Genomic DNA, 18,347 nt, shown 5'->3' on the forward strand with positions numbered 1-18,347 from the left:
TAATTGTGCTCCTTTTGCGCTGTCAAACCCTCAAGTGCAGGACTTCTTGTTTTATTACAGGGACCATGCAAACAAAGGAGTACTTCCAGATATGAAGACAGTGCATGAGGACCACGGTTAGGGTTAGGGTTTTTTTGGAGCATACAGATAGCAAACTCAAGATGTCATCAGGTGGCATTCTTGGTCATGCTGCCCCTGCTTCCATGCAACATCTTTATTAAGTTTTAGAAGATTGGTGCAAGCCTACAGCCCAATCCAATCCACACTTTCCTGGGAGTAAACCCCATTGACTCTAATGGGACTTACTTCTGAGTAGACATGCATAGGATTGGGCTCCTACTCATTCTGGTAGGCTTTGGGGGATAATGATTGCTACTTCAGTAGTGCATGTGTTTTGCTCATCTTCTTTTGGCCTGGAAGTGTCCTCATAGTTTTTCAGAATAGCATGGACCTAAAAGACGAACATGACATGAAAAAACTGTCATAAAGCAATGGCAAATTATTACTAATTAATGTTACAAAAAGTACAGATGAATGTAATTGTTACAATTACAGATGAAACTGAACCCCAGCTAATTGGGTAAGAGGCACTTTTTCAAGTGGGTGCTCCTTTTTTTAGCAGGGGGAGAGTAACTGGCCCACCTCACCCCAGCACTGTCTGTTCTAGTGGCTGTCTGCTGGTATTCTTTTGCATCTGTTTAGATTGTGAGCCCTTTTGGGACAGGGAGCCATTTAGTTATTTGATTTTTCTCTGTAAACCGCTTTGTGAACTTTTAGTTGAAAAGCGGTATATAAATACTGTTAATAATAATAATAATAATAATAATAATAATAATAATAATAAATACAATTATTTTATACATGGATTTTATCATTATTGCTTTATGCTAATATTACTTATTTTATACATAATGTAAAAGTATAATTTTTATAATGTAATAATGTAATGTATAATGTAAAAGTAAAAATTTATGCTAATATTATTTATTTTATACATAATGTAAAAGATCTTTAGAAAGAAAAGATCTCTAAGCCTTTTTGTAGTCTTTCTGAAGATATCAGACTATTTTTTTTAATGTATCCAAGTCTTCAAAAGCATATACAGTCAGGGTTACCAGAAGTCCTCTTTTTCCAGGACATGTCCTCTTTTTTAGACTCATGTCCTGGAAAAGAATACAAATGTCCTCCTTTTCCCTGTGAGCAGGCCCCTGCAGGCAGCGCAGAACCTTCTTGTAATGGATACATTTTATGTAATTATATGTAATGTAGCTTTAAATTTAATAATAAGTAATAGAGTGTTTAAATTAACCACATGAAATCAATATGCGAGTGTTTTTAACTTTTATTTTTCTTGGATGTCCTACATGTTGGAGTGCCTGGTCCTCTTTTGCGGTTATGACATCTGTCACCCTGTATACAGTACTTCCTAGGGAGGATAGGGAAACAATTTCTGTAAAAGCCACTAAACAAAGGGGGGGGGGGAGGATATTCAGTATAATAAAAACCTCTGACCCAGCCATTTTCAACCACTGTGTGCTGTGGCACACTGGTGTGCTGCAGATGGTCTGCGGGTGTGCCGTGGGAGTTTGGGGGAGGATCATTTGTTAGTAGGGCCACTGGGGGATGTGAGCCCCTGCTGTTATTACGGTATGCCTTGTCAATTGTCCAAAAAACTGATGGTGTGCTGTGCTGTGCTTGGACTCTTTTTAGTGCCTTGTCAGTGTGCCGTGAGATGAAAAAGGTTGAAAATCGCTGCCTAACCATTCGGGCAACTAAAAGGATGCAGAATATTTCACTCCATGGCCCTGAGAGCTATTTCTGCAATCAAGACTCAAAGAAACCCCAATGAAACTTGCAACATCATCACCTAACCAACCTGATCCCTCATCCTCAGGCTGTTTGTGGGGCTGCCATCCTAAACACACTTTCTTGAGAGGAAGTCCCATTGCACGCACCGGGACTTCCTTCTGAGTAGACACGCATAGGCTTGCGCTCTGTGTGTGTGTGTCTGTTTCTGCAGTGCCAGCTGAAGAGGTGTATCTTGGCTTCACTGCCCCATGCAACAAGTGCAGGCAAAAGGGGGGGGGGGGAGAAAAAGGAGTGGTGCAAAGAGGGAGCGGGGGATCGGAGAAGGGGAAGGCCGGGGCGGGGCTGGGGGAGGCTTGCTACCTTCCCGGGGAGGAGGAGAGCTCGAGACGCCTGCTGCTGCTCGCCGATTGGAGCTGCCTGCCTCTTTCCAGGCCAGAAGCGAGGAGAAGGGGGGTTCCTGCAGGAGGAGGGGGCCGAAGAGAGAGGGACCCCCCCATGCATCCTCCCCTGCAGACAGGCAGGAGGCTGCATCAGCCCCCACTGCTGCTGCTGCTGCTGTTCCCAGTGGCCGCTGCCTCCCCCGCTGTCATGAGCATCCATAAAGGAGGATCCCCCTTGCAGCCGCAGCCTGGCGAATAGGAGGGCGCCCGGAGTGGCAGAGGCGACGAGGCAGGAGCTGCGTGGCGGCGGCGGAGGGAGACAGAGGGCTTGCGGGCTGCTGCCTTCGGCCACCGGAGAAAGCCCTGGTGGGGTCGGGGCGCGCGCCTCGCCTCGCCTCGCCTCGCCTTGCGCGGGGCAGAATCCATCCAGACTGGGCATCGCCTCCTGGGGTGGCCAGGAGCACCGCCTGCCTTGCCACCCCTCCCACAGGTCTCAGGACTGCCAGGACGCAGCGCCATCGGGGGTGCCTCTCCAAGGAGAGTCAAGGAGGACAGCCCCCCTTCAGCCTGCTCCCTCATTCCTTCCTGCGCTTCGCTGGATTGGCCCCCATCCCCCTCCTGCCACGGAGGCAGCTCCTTGCCACCCCCTGATCCGGATTTTTCCCGTGCCACCCCCAGCATCTGGCCCAGCCATGGCTCTCTGATCCCAGGTTCTCAGCCCCTCACCTTGGCACTCCAAGCGACCCGCCCCTGATCCCCCCAGTTGTGGCCAGGGCTGAACTGAACACATTGGATCACCCCTCGTCCTGGGGCCCTGCTGCGCCCCTCAGTGCCCCCGCTGTGGCAGGCGGGATGAAGCCTCTGGAGAAATTCCTGAAGAAGCAGGGCTCCCACTTGGCTGCCCGGGCTGGCCCCGGGGCCGGGGGGCAGATACCCCGCAGGCAAAGCGTCTCCAAGATCCTGCTGCCTGGATTTCTCAAGGAGCCCCCCGAAGAGCCTCCCGAAGGTGGCACAGAGACCACTGGGGATGGGCACTGGCTGGAACTGCGGCCCCCTGATTCTGCCCTGCGCTCCCCAACGTCCTTCTCATCCGAGGAGTTGTCCCCGGGAGGCGGTGGCGGGGGTGAGACCCAGCTCAGCCCCGAGTCTGTACCCACCTGCTGCTGGGCACCCCTGGCCGAACCCGAGAGTCCTGATCGCTTGCTGGGAAGACTTTTGGAGAGACTGGGAGAGGATCCGACAGCCCCTCATGGGCATGGCTGTGGTGCAGGTAGGGGACAACTGGGCTGGGGCCCTGGAGTGTCAAGGCAGGAAGCAAAAGACAACATTATGTCAAGATCATGTCAAGAATGCTAGGGGAAAAGAGAGGGATAGATTTGAGGTTGGGGATGGATTGGACAGGTGGCCAGGTCTTCATGCTATGCTCTGGATTTTGAGTGCCAGGGCATAATTGTGGAGAAAAGAAAAGCACTTGCCCTGTGTCCTTTTCTCCTGAACTGCAGCCTGCCCCCAGTAAAGGCTGCGCTCCTGAGTCCAAGGGCCTCATTTACAAGCTGACATGAGCTTCAGCGCACAGACTGTGCATTATAGGCCTGCTTTTTGAAGAATGAAGTGGACCAACTAGGAATGCAGGTTCCCGTCTGCTTAGAGAACAGGTCCTGGGATGATGGGATTGGCATCCCTCACCTGGCCATCTGTTATCACCTGAGTTGAGCTGGAGGAATCACAAGTCCAATGCAGAGAGAATTTTCAAGGGAATCAGAAAAGGAAGGTGGACCAAAAAAAAAAAAAAAAATTGAGAGGGGGCATCCTTTCCTGGTGATTGCACCTGTGTAAAGCATGGGGGCAAATGAAGTCCAGTCCAATTCAAGTCCAGGAGCACTTTCTGTTTGCAGGAATACAGGAAGGCAACTGGCATGTTTGTGTGTGTGTGAGTGGGGCAATGATGGGGAGAATTGGGATGGTTATGTTTGGCAGGGCTTGGGGAGTTGCTTGATGCCTGGTAGTGTGCAGTAGATGTTTCAGTTTTGGGAGGAGGTGTAGGTGGGAAGGAAAGCCCAAAGGCTTCTGCTGTTTGTTCCCACCAGATGTAGCTTTCTGTAGATCTGGTAGATGTACATCTGTACAGATCTACAGATGTAGATCTGGTTTGTTCCCACCAGATGTAGCTTTCAGTTGAAGGTTAATGGCATGATAAGGCTTTTAGGATGAACAGAGGTCAAAGAGAGAGGTTATTTAGGGCTATGTCAGGGAGGAAGTGAGGGGCATCCTGAAAGCTTCATATGTGGTTCATGGAACATAAAGAGGCATGAACTCTCAACCAGTTCAAAACTCCATGAAATCACACAGCATGTGATTTCAGAGCATTGTCAATCGGCCTCAGCTGGCCTACCTTGCTGTGTTGTTGTAAGGATTATTGATTACTACGTGGGAAGCACTTTGAACCCTTTGACAAAAATCCTATGTAAAAAAAAATCCTTTTTCTAGAAGTGTACAAAATGTTTTATGGTAATTGTCTAATATATATATATGTGTGTGTGTGTATATATATATATATATATATACATATATATATATACTCAAAGCAGCCCTGTGAGAAGAATTGCTATTTTATTGCAGGCTTGTAAATAACTACTTGACTGGCTGCCCATGGCTGAGTATGAAACAGATCCAGGCTGGGAAGCATTTGTGTTCTCGAAGGCAACAGCTGTTTGGTTTTTTGTTTTGTTCTCCTTTCAGGCAATAAATGACTAACAAGAGGGCTAATTTTAAAAAGTGTGTACAGACTAGTAACTTTTGTGAGTTGATTTACAACTGTAGGCCTGTATTATTCCCATTCTGTGAGTGGGGAACTGAGACTCAGAGGGCGACTTGCTCAAGGTCAGTGAGGAAGTCCCATTTCTCAACAGAATTTGAACCTAGACTATGCATGCATTTCACCTGATTACTCTGACCTTGGTGATTGGGAGCAGAATTTGTGAACTGAATTCAGTGGTAAGCATTGCATTTGAGGTGATGTTGCAAAATGATATGATAGTTGTGCTTGTAATGTTAGATCTGTGATGGTCCACTCACTCATAGAAGTAATCATTGGATGAACATGCATGTGTGAATGTGCCCCTGAATACACCACAGTAAATGTACTTTTGAACCCACCTCCCTCTTTTTTGCTCTTTGGGAATATGTGTGAATAACTTCAGTGCTATTTGAATGTGAAAGGAAGCAGTTGAGAAACTGTGAAGGGAATTTACATTTTCACAGTAACAGTAATGTGCTTCATGTATCACTGATGAGCAGACATGGTCTACTTGAAGCTCAGCATTACCATAAAGCTCTATAATACTGAAGTTTTCTGAGTGATAATTAGTGTTTTTACTGTCACATGCAAAAGTGCCCCAAGTCCAGGATTCCATCTCTGACACCAACCCTTTTCAAACTTTCTGCTTTCGGGGAACAGTTTCTACAAACACTCATCTGCCTAGGACCGCCCTTGTGTGTTGCAGAGGATATTTGAATATTTTGTACAAGGTTGCACGCTCCATTCTTGAAGGGCATTTGCTGGGTCTACTGGGCCTCACTGTCTGCCTTGGTAAATTGAGAGTGTACCCTGTAACGCACTCGACTCTCTCCTGTGGCTGCACATTGCGGGAAAAGAAGTGGTAGTGGGGGACAGTTTGTCTGATGGGGGATTTTGTCTGCCATTACATTTCTCTCTACATGAGCATATAAAGGCATACTCCAGAGGTGAGCATCCATCCAGAATCACCTCTCTTTTTCTTTAAAACAGCTGTGTAGAACAGCAATCCTGGTTGGAATCAGGGCTCATGAAGAAGGGGAAGTTAATTCTTCCCCCACATGCTGTTTTAAATCTGAAAATCACCCCACTGAAAATAGTGATTTGCTCCAGAAGTGAAACAGTACTTAAGGGGCAAATCCCCTCTTTGGCAAAACCATTTTCAAGTTTCAAATAGTAGATGTGGGAGAGAATGAACTTCCTTCCTTCCCTCTTACTGTGTGCCCTAGCTCTGATCAGGATTGCTGACCCATGTGGCCAGGGCTAGTACAAAATCTCCTGGTGCCTGAGGTGAGGTGGCATGCTAAATGCTGCCCCCCTTATCTAATGGTGTGCCAGCTTCTGCTTCTTCCACTCCTCAGCACTCCCCTCCCCTTTACATTTTCTTTTCCTCTGTATCCCCCTCTTTCTTTTCCAGTTCAGCGAGTGGAAGGAGGAAAGACAGTGGAGGGAAGTAGGTGGGCAGAGATGGTAGCCCCCTCCACCAGTCTGCCCGAGGCAGCTGCTTCATTTGACATCATGGATGGACCAGCCGTCCATGTTGATGTTTTAAAGAAAGAGGTGCTTCTGATTGGATGCTTGTCTCTGGAGTACACGTTTACATGCTTATGTTGTTTGGTCCTGTGAACCTGGGACACAGTTAGAAAAGCCACTTTCCCTATGCCACGCATGAACTTAGGACAGATAATCTAGCTTGGTACTTTCTATACCAGTGTTTCTCAAACTGTGGGTCAGGACCCACTAGATGGGTTGTGAGCCAATTTCAGGTGAGCCCCCTTTCATTTCAATATTTTATTTTTAATATATTAGACTTGACGCTACCCTTGTGTGTGACTGTATTTGGGGAAATGTTACCCATCTCTCCTTTTAACAGGGTACTGTGTATATGCTTTTAACAATGATAGTAAATGGAACTTACTTCTGGGTAAGTGTAGGTAGGATTGTTAAAACCCTTCCTGCTTGGTGATGTCACTTCCAGTCATCACATCACTTCTGGTGGGTCCTGGCAGATACGCAGTCTAAAAAGTGGGTCCCAGTGGTAAAAGTTTGAGAACTATTGTTCTATACAGTATTTCAGACAGAACTCTTTCCTAAGCTGGTATAAAGATACAAGGGATTGAACCTGGAATCCTTTGCATGTGAAGCATGTGCTAAGCTACAGTCCCATCTCCAAAGGTGCTGTGTCTCAAAAAGTGATGGAGATGTGAAGCATGTGCTAAGCTACAGTCTCATCTCCAAAGGTGCTGTGTCTCAAAAAGTGATGGAGATGTGAAGCATGTGCTAAGCTACAGTCCCATCTCCAAAGGTGCTGTGTCTCAAAAAGTGATGGAGATGTGAAGCATGTGCTAAGCTACAGTCTCATCTCCAAAGGTGCTGTGTCTCAAAAAGTGATGGAGATTGGATGAGGTGGAGATGGCTTAGAGCAGCAATCTTCAATCTTTTCCATTACAGGGCACATTGGCAAGGCACTAAAATTGTCATGGTACACCATCAGTTGTTTGACAATTAATAAGGCATACCATACTGCCAGCAAGGGGGGGGGGCTCACATCCCCCAATGGCCCTGCTAATTAATGACCCTCCCCCAAACAGCACACCTGCAGACCATTCATGGCACAAGTGTTGCCATGGCATACTGGTTGAAAATCACTGGTTTAGAGAAACCAAGGAGAGGGGTGTGTGTGTGTGTGTGTGTACATTACTGAGCTAGATGGTCAATCGTATGAGAAAAATTCATAAGTTTGTGCATGTGTGATATGGGTAATGCGACTGTAAAAAATATTGATAAAGATTAATATTTAGAACGATGTCACAGTCTTATTCCTTTCTTTGGAACAAAACTTTTCCAAATGACTTTTTTTGTTTTAAGGAAAAGGGGATAATGCCCCAGTTTTCAGTGGTCTCATTGCAAATGTAGCATCTCCCCTGCAAATGTTGATGAAAATGCATTTTTTTAAAACTCCCACCCCTCCCCCCAATTTATGGGGGGGCGAGGTTACCTTCAATTCTGGAGCAAAACTCAAAATGCTTAGAATGGTTGGCAACCTTCAGTCTCAAAAGACTATGGTATAAGCCTACAGCACCCAGTAGGTCTCCCATCCAAGTACTAACCAGGCCTGACCCTGCTTAGCTTCCAAGATCAGATGAGATCAGGCATGTGCAGGGTAACAGTTGCTGTCTAAATTGCTTAGAATCATTGTAGTAATTCGAAAGGAGCCTTAGTGCTGGTGTCTCCCTCCTTTCTCCTCATCTCCCCCTTTGCCAGGACCAAAATTGGTAGACTTCACTGCCATCATGAGTTAGAAAGACCCATCCATAGAAGCCTCCCTCTCACTTGTGGGGAGCATTCCCCCAAACCTAATAGTTGGTACCCCAGGTTTGAGGAAGAATGTGGCAAAGCTCTCACTGAATTTAGCCTACAACAGGCGGGAAAATTTAAAAGACAAAGGCTGCAATCCTAACCACACTTTCCTGAGAGTAAGCCCCATTGAACAAAATTGGACTTACTTCTGAGTAGACCTGGTTAGGATTGTGCCCAAAAGCAGTTGATTAAAACACAAGAAAAGGTGGGCAGGTGGATAATACAAAGAATAGAACAAGCAGTCTTCGAAAATGGCTTGGGCATTGGAAGTGCCCAAGTGTGGAACTTAGGAAAAACAAACAAGCAGGTTTTACAAACTTCAAAAGAAAATAATTTTCTAATGTGTTTTAGCTTACTCTGGTCCCTGTCTGAACTTACTCAGGGCCATTCCAAATGTCTGTACTAATTCCCATTGAATCGAATGGAACTGGCTACATGCAGATTCACTCTGAGAGACCCAGAATAGAACACCTATGAGCATCCTTGGATCTTTAGTATACAAGATTACATGAGATCAGAGGTCCATCCAATTGGATGGTTTCTGATCACGGAGCATCTCTACCCTCTGACCTGGTTAGATGCCTGATCAGCTGATGCATTCCAATCCCAACAGGTAGGCTGGGTGAGAGTTGTTCTTGGTGGACTCAGGTGATGGAGAGAACTAATCAACAAACAACCAGTCTGCCTGGCCATTTGGTCTTTCTGCAGTTGCACTCATTTAAATGTGTTGCAGGGGAACTTCTTTCCTCTTCAACATTATATTGAGAATTTTCTTAAGGAAATCATGAATAGAAGAAGGGAGCAAGGGAAGCACCATCTTCATACCCGTATTAAGTGAAATCCTAGGGTTGTGAATCTAAAAGAATGATAATTTTCTTTTATGACAAGTTTGCCATGTTGAAAACTAAAATTTGGTATGTTGTGACTTTGCTGACTCCCTGAAGATGAGCCATAAATTAAAATGCAAAGTTTTATCTTCCTTGCTTGTCTATGAAGCAGTAAAGTTAAGTAAATTGCTGTATATAAATACAAAAACCAACTATTTAGAAGATTAATTTTCAAGGCATTTTTAACATGCAACAATCACAGGGAGGTAGCCAGCCATTATTTGTAATTGAAAGTGGGAGATTGACCCATGTCCTCTTGCATATGCCAAGGCTTTATGAAGGGGAAGGCTCAGTCTTTTACCATACTAGACCTCGGATACAGTAGTGGTAAGAATCTCTCTCTGCCTCAGAGCACCTTCAAGAGTGGCATGAAGTGAGACACCAACACCTCCCTTCTCTCAGGTATCCAAATGCAAACTTGCAGTTCATTTTGGTTTAAATAAACCATTAGACAGAAGAAATCAGTGGTCTGGTGCTACATAATTCCTTCGGGGCACAAAACAGATGGCGTGAACTATATTGAACCAGATGACATGGGTGGACTTTGGTTTTGACTCTTGCATGGCACATAGCATTGATAGCATAGGCCCCAAGTTCACTGACCTCTTTGTTAATCTTTAACACCACTCTGATGCTAAATGTAGCTGTGATGGGTAGGAAAAGACAAGAAGCAACTTGGAGAAGCTTTTGTTCTGCCTGGAGAAGGATGTTTAGCAAAGGGAGGCCCCTCTCATGTGTTGATCCTCCACCCCTTAGGTATAGCAGACACACCCCTTTCAAGAGTTTCTTGAGGATTATGGATGCTGTACAATATACTCTTTCCCGCTTGAGTTACAACAATTGAAACTTGAATAGCACAGGAATCGTGATGTGATAAAAAGATTCAAAGACATAAAAGTATAAGGGGACTTTCCACATGTACTCCTTGTAGAGTCGGCTAGTCATTGCTTTTCCACTTGCAGAATTCCATGTAGAATTAGAACTTTTCTTGCACACCACAGTAGATACAATGTATTTTTGGGTCACAGTACAAAAACTCTCCTCCTTTTACCCCTTCTGTTTTCATTGTGGTCTGTTCAATCTGAGCACGTGGCTCGCTCGCTCTCTCTCAAAAAGGGATGTTAATACTAATGACTGTCTGCATGTGTGTTAGTTGCACTGCTGTACCATTGTTCTTAAGAGGTTGAATATTCTGCATTAATAAAAGTGACAAGTGTGGGAAAAACACAGGTTTGAAACCTGGCTGGCCCACCTATGAGGCCGATTGAGATGGTTGCCTAAGGTAGCAGACTGATGGGAGATGCCCTCCTCATCCACACTGTCTTCTATTGCTGCTGCTCTTCCTCCCAGTGCTTGGATTGGAAAAAGGAAAGGGAGATGGAGAGGAAGTATGGAGGAGAGAGGAGTGATGGGCTAGAGCAGCGGTGCCAAACTCGTTTCATACAGCAGGCTGAATGACATTCATAGTGTCTGCTGAGTCCCGGAAGTGATGCCATTAAGTAGGTCATGATCAGAAATAAACACTTTGTTATCACCTAGAAACTCACTAGCTGCAAATGGCAGTAGAGAAAATATGCAAATCTTGATCATATTTTCAAGATGTGGGAAAACCCAATTATCATGTGAGCTGCCCTTTCAGTAGTGATACCTCAGACAACTCAGCAGCTGAGAAGAGCTGGTGGTGGTGCTGGGAGAGCTAAGGACAGCATAAAGAGCTTCTGTGGGCTCCATCCATCCCATGGGCATGATGTTTGACACCCCTGGGCTAGAGCATCAGAATAACTCCAACCCACCTCTCCTCTTCCACTCTGTTCCCCTCTTCTTTTTCCAGTCCAGGCAGTCAAAGCAGCAGAGGTTGACACATCACCAGGTAAGGGGGGTAGCATTTGGAATTCCATCTCAGGTGCTAGGACATCCTGGGCTGGCCTTGCTTACAACCGATGGATTATCTTGAATGAACCTCCCTCAAGAGTGAGTGAACAAACAAAATGTGATAATCCCAGACTCAATACCTCATCTGGAAGGGATGTTGTGGATCCAACTTGTAGCTCTCTGGCAGTTTTCCACATGTTCCGCCCCCCCAATGTATGGGTGGGGCTTGGAATAAACAAATGTTGCTGGTGACTTTGGTGCTAGTTTGTTTTCTTTCTGGGTATCGCCTTTGAGCAGAACAAAGTTATAATCTGAATACTTTGCCTCAGGTGGAGAGTTAAGCAATACTGGAATATGGCTCCTAAATTCTCTGAGCAGGAAGAACTCTCAGGTCTTTTGCATGATTGGGTTCCTTGTGAGAAGAAATTACTGAAGACCTGTGGCTTCTGTTGCCTATGTGATATCAGTTTGTTTATAAGATGTGTGTGTACACAAGTTGAGCTTCAGAAAGCAGAGTACCATCCCAGCAGCAAATCTTTAGAGCAGCTTCAGTCCCCAAGAAAACGGCATATTCTTGGAGCTTCCACTCAGTTACAAAAACACAGTCTTAGCTACCTTCACTGATTACAGTCCCATTCTCAAACTGCTTCTCTCTAGCCATATCCCCAAACAAACAGAACAGCTTCCGTCAGGGCTAGCCAAACCATGAGGCCAACAGAAGCAGTTGTCCCAGGCAGCAGATTCAGGGAGGGGCACCCATCTCTGTCCACCTACTTGCCTCTGCTTCTCCTTCTATTCCCTGGATTGGACAAGGAAATGGGGAACAGAGAGGAATGTGGAGGGGAGGAGAGCTAGAACATAGGAGAGTGAGAGGGACAGAGTTTGGAACATCATCGGGTAAAGGGGGGCAGTGTTTGACATGCTGCCTTAGACATCAGGAAGTCTTTGGCCAATCTTGGTTTCTATCCTAGATGGGAAATACTTCAGTGCTTAGTTGTTATCATGAGATTTTCGCACAGTCAGGTAGGTGTTATTGACTGGTTTGTTTTATCCAGACATCAAGTCCTTCCCAAGGATCTGGGATGCCTGGTTTTTATCCTACTTTGATATTATAAATACCTTTGCAAAATGCAAGCTGTTCCCAGTAAAGCTGCTTTTTGCAGTTGATTGATGGTAATTTCTGTGGCCCCAATGCTGTTCAAGTGCTCTTTAAGGTGTTTTGGACTAGCACTGAGGGTGCCAATCACCCCTGGGGTCACTTTGGTCTTCTTCTGCCACAGCCTCTCAATTTCTATTTGTAAATCTTTGTATTTTGTTTTTTCCCCCCAGTTTTTTTTTCTTTTACTCTGCTATCACCTGGTATTGCTATATTGATAGTTTTGACTTGTTTTTCTTTATTCACAACTACAGTTATGTCTGGTGTATTGTGTGATAGATGTTTATCAGTAGTCTGAAATCCCATAATATTTTGGCATCTTCATTTTCAACTACTTTTTAAATTTTGTGGTTCCACCAGTTTTCGGCTACAAATAACTTGTATTTTTTACAGATGCTTCCTTATATCATTGTTGCTACCTTGTCATACCTTTGTAGTCCATTTGTGCAATCTTTTTACAGTAAATAATTAGGTGGTCCACTCTTTCATTCGTTTCTTTACAGAGACGGCACTTGTTTGTTGTTATTTTTTCTATTTTTGCTTGTATTGCATTTGTTCTTAATGCCTGTTCTTGTGCAACCATTATTCGATCCTCTGTTTCTTTCTGGATGCTCAACTAAGGGCCCAATCCTATCCAGTTTTCCAGTGCCAGTGCAGCCAAACCCATGGGGCATGCACTGCATCCTGTGGTGGGGAGGCAGTTACAGAGGCCTCCTCAAGGTATGGAGACATTTGTTCCCATACCTCGAGACTGCACTGCAGCTGCACAGTTGCTGGAAATTTGGATAGGATTGGGCCCTAAGTTGTCCTGAGTTCTGTAGCCCACTGATCACCAGGTGCCCAGGAACTCCAGCACCTGGCACAATCCTTGTTGACCCAGATGATGACCAAACCAGTATAGCCTTGGTATTCATTTTTCGCACTATACTAGAATGGGTTTGGGACACATTTAGTCTGATTTCTCAGCAGGGGCTTGTCTGATTTGGTGGCCCTGTCTAGCTTAGCCCCCTGCCTCGCTGAAGTACACAAGCTCCACCACCACTACAAGGTAGCATCCCATGGGGGTTGATGGTGATGATGATGATGATGAAATTAGATTTCTATACTGCTTTTCTAAAAACCCAAAGCAATATACAAACATAAACACACAAAGATAAAATATTAGAATCAAATATTAAAATAGAAACCATAAAAACCATTGTAACAATTTTAAAAATAACGATGAAAGTGAAAATTAAAATGTCACTAGTGTACAGCAGCAAAAAGGAGTTAAGAAGGGGTCCCTAAGTAGTGCTTCCCTCTTCTGGCAGCTGATTCCAGAGGTGGGGTGCCACAACCAAGAAGGCTGTACACCTCGCTGCTGTCCCCCTGGCTTCAGATGGCAGAGGTATCCTAAGAAGTGCCCTCGCAGGGGATGTGCAGGAATATATGGGGGAAGGCGGTCCTTGAGGTGTCCTGTGCCATATAGCAGTGGTTCTCACACATTTGGCACCGGGACCCACTTTTATAGAATGAGAATCTGTCAGGATCCACCGGAAGTGATGTCATGACTGGAAGTGACATCATCAAGCAGGAAAATTTTAACAGTCCTAGGCTGAAATCCTATCCACGCTTACCCAGGAATCAGTACCATTTACTATCATTGTTAAAAGAATATACATAATAGCTTGTTAAAAGTATAGTTCTGTAACATTTCCCCAGATGCAGTCACATACCTTGGTAGCATCAAGTCAAGTATATTAGACCAGCCAAGTTAGAGACGCTGTGAAGGGCAAGGAAGACTTCCTTCCGTAAATGGAAGTCTTGCCCTAATGAGGAGAATAAAAAGGAACATAAACTGTGGCAAAAGAAATGTAAGAAGGTGATACTGGAGGCCAAGTGAGACTATGAGGAACGCATGGCCAGCAACATTAAGGGGAATAATAAAAGCTTCTTCAAATATGTTAGAAGCAGGAAACCCGCCAGAGAAGCGGTTGGCCCTCTGGATGGTGAGGGAGGGAAAGGGGAGATAAAAGGAGACTTAGAGATGGCAGACAAATTAAATGAGTTCTTTGCATCTGTCTTCACGGCAGAAGACCTTGGGCAGATACCGCTGCCCGAACGGCCCCTCCTAACCGAGGAGTTAAGTCAGATAGAGGTTAAAAGAGAAGATGTTTCAGACCTCATTGATAAATTAAAGATCAATAAGTCACCGGGCCCTGATGGCATCCACCCAAGAGTTATTAAGGAATTGAAGAATGCAGTTGCAGATCTCTTGACTAAGGTATGCAACTTGTCCCTCAAAACGGCCATGGTGCCAGAAGATTGGAGGATAGCAAATGTCACGCCTATTTTTAAAAAGGGAAAGAGGGGGGACCCGGGAAACTATAGGCCGGTCAGCCTAACATCCATACCGGGTAAGATGGTGGAATGCCTCATCAAAGATAGGATCTCAAAACACATAGACGAACAGGCCTTGCTGAGGGAGAGTCAGCATGGCTTCTGTAAGGGTAAGTCTTGCGTCACGAACCTTATAGAATTCTTTGAAAAGGTCAACAGGCATGTGGATGCGGGAGAACCCGTGGACATTATATATCTGGACTTTCAGAAGGTGTTTGACACGGTCCCTCACCAAAGGCTACTGAAAAAACTCCACAGTCAGGGAATTAGAGGACAGGTCCTCTCGTGGATTGAGAACTGGTTGGAGGCCAGGAAACAGAGAGTGGGTGTCAATGGGCAATTTTCATAATGGAGAGAGGTGAAAAGTGGTGTGCCCCAAGGATATGTCCTGGGACCGGTGCTTTTCAACCTCTTCATAAATGACCTGAGACAGGGTTGAGCAGTGAAGTGGCTAAGTTTGCAGACGACACCAAACTTTTCCGAGTGGTAAAGACCAGAAGTGATTGTGAGGAGCTCCAGAAGGATCTCTCCAGACTGGAAGAATGGGCAGCAAAATGGCAGATGCGCTTCAATGTCAGTAAGTGTAAAGTCATGCACATTGGGGCAAAAAATCAAAACTTTAGATATAGGCTGATGGGTTCTGAGCTGTCTGTGACAGATCAGGAGAGAGATCTTGGGGTGGTGGTGGACAGGTCGATGAAAGTGTCGACCCAATGTGCGGCGGCAGTGAAGAAGGCCAATTCTATGCTTGGGATCATTAGGAAGGGTATTGAGAACAAAACGGCTAGTATTATAATGCCGTTGTACAAATCTATGGTAAGGCCACACCTGGAGTATTGTGTCCAGTTCTGGTCGCTGCATCTCAAAAAAGACATAGTGGAAATGGAAAAGGTGCAAAAGAGAGCGACTAAGATGTTTACGGGGCTGGGGCACCTTCCTTATGAGGAAAGGCTACGGCGTTTGGGCCTCTTCAGCCTAGAAAAGAGACGCCTGAGGGGGGACATGATTGAGACATACAAAATTATGCAGGGGATGGACAGAGTGGATAGGGAGATGCTCTTTACACTCTCACATAATACCAGAAGCAGGGGACATCCACTAAAATTGAGTGTTGGGCGGGTTAGGACAGACAAAAGAAAATATTTCTTTACTCAGCGTGTGGTTGGCCTGTGGAACTCCTTGCCACAGGATGTGGTGCTGGCGTCTAGCCTAGACACCTTTAAAAGGGGATTGGACAAGTTTCTGGAGGAAAAATCCATTATGGGGTACAAGCCATGATGTGTATGCGCAACCTCCTGATTTTAGAAATGGGTTATGTCAGAATGCCAGATGCAAGGGAGGGCACCAGGATGAGGTCTCTTGTTATCTGGTGTGCTCCCTGGGGTATTTGGTGGGCCGCTGTGAGATACAGGAAGCTGGACTAGATGGGCCTATGGCCTGATCCAGTGGGGCTGTTCTTATGTTCTTATATTAAAAATAAAATATTGAAATGAATAGGGACCCACTTGAAATTGGCTTGCGACCCACCTAGTGGGTCCCGACCCACAGTTTGAGAAACACTGTCATATAGGACTTTAAAGGTAATCACCAACACCTTGAATTGTACTCAGAAAGGAAGGGGCAGCCAGTGTAGCAACCAGAGCAAAGGCATAGGAGAGTCCACGTGCTGTGCCCCAGTGACCAACCGAACTGCCGCATTCTGCACCAGCTGCAACTTCCAAGCCATTTTCAGGGATAGCCCCATGTAGAATGCATTGTAGTAGTCTAACTGACAGATCTGGCTGCAGCTGGCACACCAACTGAAGCTGGGCAAAAGCCCCCTGGCCACAGACCCCACCTGACAGCTGCGTCTCCAAGAGGACTCCCAGGCTACGAACCTGCTCTTCCTGCAAACCTGCCCATCCTGAGCAAGTTGTGGGTCTAATACCTGCATAGCTGCCTTCCTGATCAGGACCTCTGTCTTGTCTGGATTTAACTGTTTATTAGCCCTCATAGATGTCATTGCGATACAAGGACATCTGCAAGAGGGATCTGAAGGCCTTAGGAGTGGACCTCAACAAGTGGGAAACCCTGGCCTCTGAGCGGCCCGCTTGGAGGCAGGCTGTGCAGCATGGCCTTTCCCAGTTTGAAGAGACACTTGGCCAACAGACTGAGGCAAAGAGGCAAAGAAGGAAGGCCCACAGCCAGGGAGACAGACCAGGGACAGACTGCACTTGCTCCCGTTGTGGAAGGGATTGTCACCCCCGAATTGGCCTTTTCAGCCACACTAGATGCTGTTCCAAAACCACCTTTCAGAGCGCAATACCATAGTCTCTCGAGACTGAAGGTTGCCAACAACAATAGGCCTCATCCAGGTCCCAACTACTTACAAACAGCTCTTCAACAGCTCGCTTAGAACTTGGTGGAGAAGAGAGATAGAGCTGGGTGTCATCTGCATATCAGTGGTACCCAACTCCAAATCCTCCCCCGCTGGTTTCATGTAGATGTTAAACAACATGGGGAACTAGATAGATCCCTGAGGCATCCCCCAAGTACGGAGTGTCCCCCAGTCTCACCCATGGGGGAATGAGTGTCCCCCAGTCTCACCTTCTGGATACGATCTGTCAGGAAGGAGCGGAACCACTGCAAAACAGTGCCTCCAAGCCCCAACCCAGTCAGCCAGTCTAGAAGAGAACCATGGTCAATGGTGTCGAAGGCTGCTGTGAGGTCCAGCAGAACCAACAGGGACACATTCCTCCTGTCTAGTCTCTGGGGCAAGTCATCAAGCAAAGCAACCAAGGCCATCTCCATTGTGTGACCCAATCTGAAACGAGACTGAAAGGGGTCCAGATAATCCGCTTCCTCCAGAATTTCCTGGAGCTGAGACACCACTACCTCCTCAGTCACCTTGCTCAAAGACAGAAGGTTGCTACTGTCTATCAAAATCCCTTTAAAGGTGCATTTTTTAGACCCAGTTCCCACTGAGGATTACTAGATAAACTACAGCAGTTTGAGTGCTGTGGTGGAACTGCACCTCCCCAATGCTCAATGGCAGCTGAATGTGTGAACTGTCTCATGGTTAGGCTGACATTGGGTGCTATGATGTTTCTATCCATAAAGGTCAGTGTGTGTTGGCTCATTTGTACATGCATGTCTCACCACCTGATTCTCAAGCTGACAACTTACCGATGCCAAGTGGATTGACTAGTTGCCATATCTGATGGTGGGGGTAAAGAATTGGCTCAGCTCACTTGTGTGACTCATCCGTAGCTATTTGTTCTGCAGGGACCTTTCCGCATTGCAGCTGCTGTCTGTCTGTGGCACACGTGGCCTGATCTGGGTAGGGAGCCAGTGGGCACCTGCCTTTGGGCAGAGGGTAGGATCAGCTGGATTTCCGTGTGTTCAAACTATGGCAATACAACGTTGAAAATAGTGAAGGGGGAACACTTGCTCTCTGCACTGCTTGACTCCACTATTCCTTCCTTCCTTCCTTCCTTCCTTCCAGCTGATCTTTTGCCACTTTAAGTAGGGTATGCATTCAAAGCCTTTGAACTCGAAGCTGCTTGATTTGCCCTGCTATGCATCTACCAGAGCTCACTGGCTTTCCTCTTACTTCAATAATACCTCCCAGGAGGTGTGAACATGTCAATTTATAATGTCCATCCTCCTTGAGTTTCCCCTTCCCTTTTGTACACTGGGCGGACCAAAAGTTCTGTACAACATAAAAATTT

The 18,347-nt window shown here is 46.0% G+C and overlaps 1 protein-coding gene across 1 annotated transcript in view; it reads left to right on the forward strand.

The window, feature by feature from the left end:
- Positions 1-3,041: 3,041 nt before the first annotated feature.
- The window catches only part of RAPGEFL1 (Rap guanine nucleotide exchange factor like 1), a 69,723-nt gene continuing 54,417 nt past the window's right edge, over positions 3,042-18,347 (forward strand). The window contains exon 1 of the mRNA XM_066628920.1: positions 3,042-3,459. Within this exon, the coding sequence (XP_066485017.1) occupies positions 3,042-3,459 (418 nt within the window). The remainder of the gene's footprint in view (positions 3,460-18,347) is intronic.

This window comes from Tiliqua scincoides, chromosome 5 (genome assembly GCF_035046505.1).
Source record: "Tiliqua scincoides isolate rTilSci1 chromosome 5, rTilSci1.hap2, whole genome shotgun sequence".
NCBI classification, from domain to species: domain Eukaryota; kingdom Metazoa; phylum Chordata; class Lepidosauria; order Squamata; family Scincidae; genus Tiliqua; species Tiliqua scincoides.